General features: G+C 47.1%; 1 protein-coding gene across 1 annotated transcript in view; it reads right to left on the bottom strand.

Annotated features, from left to right (window-relative positions):
* Positions 1–5,000, bottom strand: part of dhx9 (DEAH (Asp-Glu-Ala-His) box helicase 9) — a 22,026-nt gene that overhangs the window by 12,745 nt on the left and 4,281 nt on the right. The window contains 9 exon segments of the mRNA XM_065953467.1: positions 396–485; positions 576–607; positions 610–643; positions 645–712; positions 1,521–1,567; positions 3,886–4,034; positions 4,124–4,237; positions 4,239–4,296; positions 4,413–4,537. Of these exon segments, the coding sequence (XP_065809539.1) occupies positions 396–485; positions 576–607; positions 610–643; positions 645–712; positions 1,521–1,567; positions 3,886–4,034; positions 4,124–4,237; positions 4,239–4,296; positions 4,413–4,537 (717 nt within the window).

Here is a 5,000-nt window from a genome sequence, read left to right as displayed (position 1 = left end):
AAATCGGCAGTTTTCTCATTTTCCACGACATGCGTTATCGCGGTCGTATCTTATCGTATTGCATTGTGTCGTATTTTATTATGTTATATCTTTCTGGAACGTATGGTGTCAAGAGATGTTGGATTGTTTCGTAGGGACAAATGCATGTTTTTTTCCTACACCTCTACTGTCAACTTTAACTACAATGTCACAGCAGGGATTCAGCAATTCAACCAATTCATATTCAGAATACAAAAAACAACCTTTTAAAAAAGCTGCATTGTTTGACCGACTCAAAAGTTTTCAACAAGTCAAACTAATCCAGATTAAACCCAAGACTGTTTCTTTTGAACAAAGTGACAGACATTAAAATAACAGGCTGATAAGGAGTCGGTGTGAGGGCTCAGGTGACTCACAGGTGGGGGGATCTGGACTCCGAGCTCCTCAACGACAGTGGCCAGCTGCTGCTGCAGGTCTGGAGTAACGCTGACCTCGTATGCCTCCAGCTGGACACAAACAGAGGGAAAGAGAGTGAGACAGAACGTGGCTTTAACTGAGCAGGGGAGTCAGGTAAATGTTTGAAAAGCTGCTCGTACGGTTTCTCCCTCCTTCTTCTTGGTGACTCCGAGTAGGCCTCGACCACCCCCAGATGGTAGAGCTGTCGGGACCAGAGAGAGAGCGCATGACTGAGCCGCCAGCTTCTTGTTGGAGCCGTGCTCTCGACCTGTGATCCCTGCGGAGAAGAACATTCTTCATACTTCATACATTCCTCAATTTAGACTTTAAAAGATTTACGTTGTTGGCTTACAGATGGTTTTAATCAGAGGTTTGGACTCGAGGAACGTGACTTGGACAAGACTTACCTGTCTTTATTTGGGACTTGAGTATGGTCTTTTACCTGCTCCTTTCAAAGCATCTAGAGATAAACACTTGTTATAGATTGGCGCTATCCAAATAATGATTGATTGACTTGACTGGGGACTTGTCCATCTTTACTTGGGACTTGACTCGGGACTTGTCCATCTTTACTTGGGACTTGACTCGGGACTTGCCCATCTTTACTTGGGACTTGACTTGGGACTAGCCCATCTTTACTTGGGACTTGACTCGGGACTTGCCCATCTTTACTTGGGACTTGACTCGGGACTTGTCCATCTTTACTTGGAACTTGACTCGGGACATGCCCATCTTTACTTGGAACTTGGACTCGGGACATGCCCATCTTTACTTGGGACTTGACTCGGGACTTGCCCATCTTTACTTGGGACTTGACTCGGGACATGCCCATCTTTACTTGGGACTTGACTCGGGACTTGCCCATCTTTACTTGGGACTTGACTCGGGACTTGCCCATCTTTACTTGGGACTTGACTCGGGGACATGCCCATCTTTACTTGGATTCGACTAGAGACTTCCTTGTGACTTGCAAAACAATGACTTTGTCCCACCTCTGATTTGAACCCTTTGGACTTGCGGAGCTCCTCTGAGTCTTTGAGGACTTTTTGAATCATTTTTTCTGATTTCATCAAACTTGAACTTACTTCTCCCGAGCTGTTTCACAAACAGTTGCATCTCCGCTATGAAGCTCCTGCGGACACAGACACAAACATGACAGCTTCACTTCCTGTGTGTTTCAAAATAAAACCTGAACAAAGCTCCCGGTGAAGTGAAAAACTCACCTGCTGCGCCCTCAGAAGAGAAGCCTGTATGTTTGTCTGCCGGCCTTATGGATTTTTTAAAAAAGAGCAGCCGTGACTCTCCCGCCAGCTCTCTAACCTGCAGTGAACAGCAACACCAGAAATCACAACCAGACTCCACTGAGCCCCCGAGCTGCACCCATGGGACATCTTTAGTGCACCTAAACGCTGTCCCATGTCTTACTTCAGTGAGGTTGTGAGTTCTGGTGTCACCTCTGCGTTTGCCTGTTAGCCTACCTACTGCACCGGCTAAATGATGGTTAACATGGACAGTTGGGTTATACATGTTCCTGTCGAATCCTCTTTCTTAACCAGTGTAAATAAGTCTCAGAGCTCCTCAAATGTGTGAACTTTCTTGTTCTAAATCCACTCTGATCCTGTATTTGATCATGTCTATAAACCCCTCTATTTCAGCCCTGCTCAGAACAGGCTGTTTCTGTGTCTGTACCTTAAAATATGTAAATGAGCGGTGTCTGACCACGCCCTTCTCTGGAAGTGCTTGGGTGTACTCGGTCTTTCTCGCTCCATGTACTATTGTTTACGGTGAGAAGGCAGACTCAGAGGGCAGAACAAACACCTAGCTGTGGAGTGTCACCCACCTGGGGGAGGAGCTACTGCCCTTTGTGATGTCATGAAGGGGAAATCTCCAAACGGCCTGTTTGAGCACACATTTTCTGAAAAGTGGAGCAGGCAGAAGATGGAGAAGATGGACTTTTCTCATGATTGGGGGGTTTGTAGACGGACTAAAGAAAAATCAGGGGAAGTGGATTTTACATAATATTTTACCTTTAAAAAAACATTGTTAGGCCTCAAATCTGTTGAGGGAAAGTACTTTACTTGCTGTGTGCTTTTATTTTGAAATAAGGTAATGACATCAAGGGAGAGTTAGGAGTAGAGCTGCTACTCCTTAGCATTTAAAGGAGCAGGAGGTTCGGTCATCTGATTAGGATCCTCCTGGACGCCTGCCTTTGGAGGTTTTCCAGGCACCCTCAACTGGGAGGAGACCCCGAGCTGGAATTATATTATGCTGTCTGGCCTAAATCTCGAAGTTAATTGTGATTAACTGCATGTCTGAAATTCCATAATTTTGCATTTAAAAATAAAAATAGTTAGGTTATGTCATTGAGGATGAACATTTTGTTGGACCAGGATTTAGCCGGTGTCCCTCTCTCCCTCTCAGCCTGCTCTGTGTTCTGATTGGTGGGAGCAGGAGCAGGTGTGACATCAGATTTGTTCAAGACAGTGAGATCTCTCTGGTGTAGCCGACACACTCCGGAGTCTCTGAGTTTACAGCAGGCCAGCAGAAAAACATACAGCGGCATCCTGAGCACCGTGAAGGAACCCCCCCCACACACACACACACACACACACACACACACACACACACACACACACACAGTCACACACACACACACACACACACACACACACACACACACACACACACACACACACACACACACACACACACACACACACACACCACACACACACACACACACACACACACACACACACACACACCAAAGACAATGAGCGGCAAAGTAAAGCCTGAATTATACTTCTGCGATGACTCTTGAACATCTGAAAATACGTAACAACGTAACACTCTTGGTTTCAGTTGCCATGGTTTCCTGTACACAAACAAGCACTAGAGAATGTGGCTGAACACCGACTAGTGTTCAGGCGGAGTATTGCAGAGCTACGCAGAGACACACCAACGAGCGAGTATGTCGGGCTCATGACGGCGAAGCTTTAGATTAACGGTGAGGAATAAATCAGGCCAACCATGACCAATCTGATAATGATCAATGACCACAGATTAATGTTTGTTAATTCTGAGACGCCAACAACGACCCTCTTCCTGCTCTCACATCCAGCGTGCAGCTCAGAGGAGGAAACGAGCCGTGCTGCGCGGATACGGCGGTTTTTAAAGAGACAGGAGCCATTTTGAATAACGTCATATAGCAGCCCACTTCCTTGTTTGAGCACGGATGCGTTCACATCTCCCGCAGAGCGTACGCGAGTGCACATGAATCGTGCCCGAGACCACCTCATCAAGTAATGGATATTTACTTTTAAAACCGATAAATTGAATAAAAAACGACTGATTTCAGTGACTCAACACGCTAAAGTCTAACTGAAGCATCGAGTTCAAACTGTGGATCTGCTGCCGGTCTAATAGAGGATCCAGTTTTCAGGTCCAGACCTGTTGTGGTCCGGTCCCACTTGGCTGTATTTATACTCAGCGCTGGTTCTCTCCTTCTGGAAGAACTGGTTCAGGCGGGCCTTGGCGTTCTCCAGCGTCCAGTTACCGTGGAGATTAGCGTTCAGGTCCACCTCCTCGGACTCCAGAGTCTGCACGGGTCAAACAGGACGTGGGTTTTACTGATCGATGAACACAGACATATCAGATCATTTTCATGAGGTTACAGGAAGTAACGTACGGCCTGCGCCTCCTGTTCGTCTCTCTTGTCGTAGTACTCCTTCAGGTTGGCTCCTCGGTCCCACTGTGCTCCCCCTCCCCCGCCGCCGCCGGCCGCCTCCTCTGCCTCCCCACCCAGAGTTCCCTCCTCCTGAGTAACCCAGTCCGGTCACTCCTGGTACCGGCCCTCCACTGCTGCCTTCTTCTAACAACACAAAAAAAAAAACATTCATATTTTTTTTTTGGCCCGATGAAATCTCCATCACCAGCTGATTCAGGACCTGAAGACCCTGTCAGAGAGATTCTCATACCTTGCCTCAGCTTTGACGACGAGGTGAGGAGGCAGAGGGCCGCTGGACGGGAGGACTCCAAAGCCACCTTCACCTCCTCCTCCTCCTCCTGCTCCGTCAGGTAGGTCGGCTTCAGGAGCGCTCACCTGGCGACACAAGACTCACCTTAAGTCACAGAGTTAAAACTGCTGCTCGCTATCAAAGTTTAGACACTAAGTGACGCAGAACGGAAGCTCAAACATCATCTCTTTTCAAAGTAGCCCCCCTGTACTATCTGCTCTGACACGCCGGCGAGCAGTCGGGGTATCACCATCAATCGTCGGACTCTCTTCAGGAGTCGTGCATCAATGAAACTGTGACTTCTGTAGTTTTCATTTCTGCAGAATGATATATAAAATCTAAAGCTAAAATCCATCCATGTGTTTAAAGTTGGGCTAAAGACAAATGTAGGACGAATTTTTATCAAACATGAGCCCTGTTTTTACATATTCTGGGCGAATGATGAACGGCAGGCACATTAACTCTTTTAAAAGGAAGAATGTGCGACTCTTTGATCCAGTAGATGTCGCCCTTGAGCTCCAGCATGAAACCAAAACAAACGGCTGTTTG

The sequence above is a fragment of the Labrus bergylta genome, chromosome 4 (assembly GCF_963930695.1).
Source record: "Labrus bergylta chromosome 4, fLabBer1.1, whole genome shotgun sequence".
Taxonomy (NCBI): domain Eukaryota; kingdom Metazoa; phylum Chordata; class Actinopteri; order Labriformes; family Labridae; genus Labrus; species Labrus bergylta.
The sequence above is the reverse complement of the archived record's forward strand: the minus strand, read 5'-3'. Positions and strand labels throughout refer to the sequence as shown.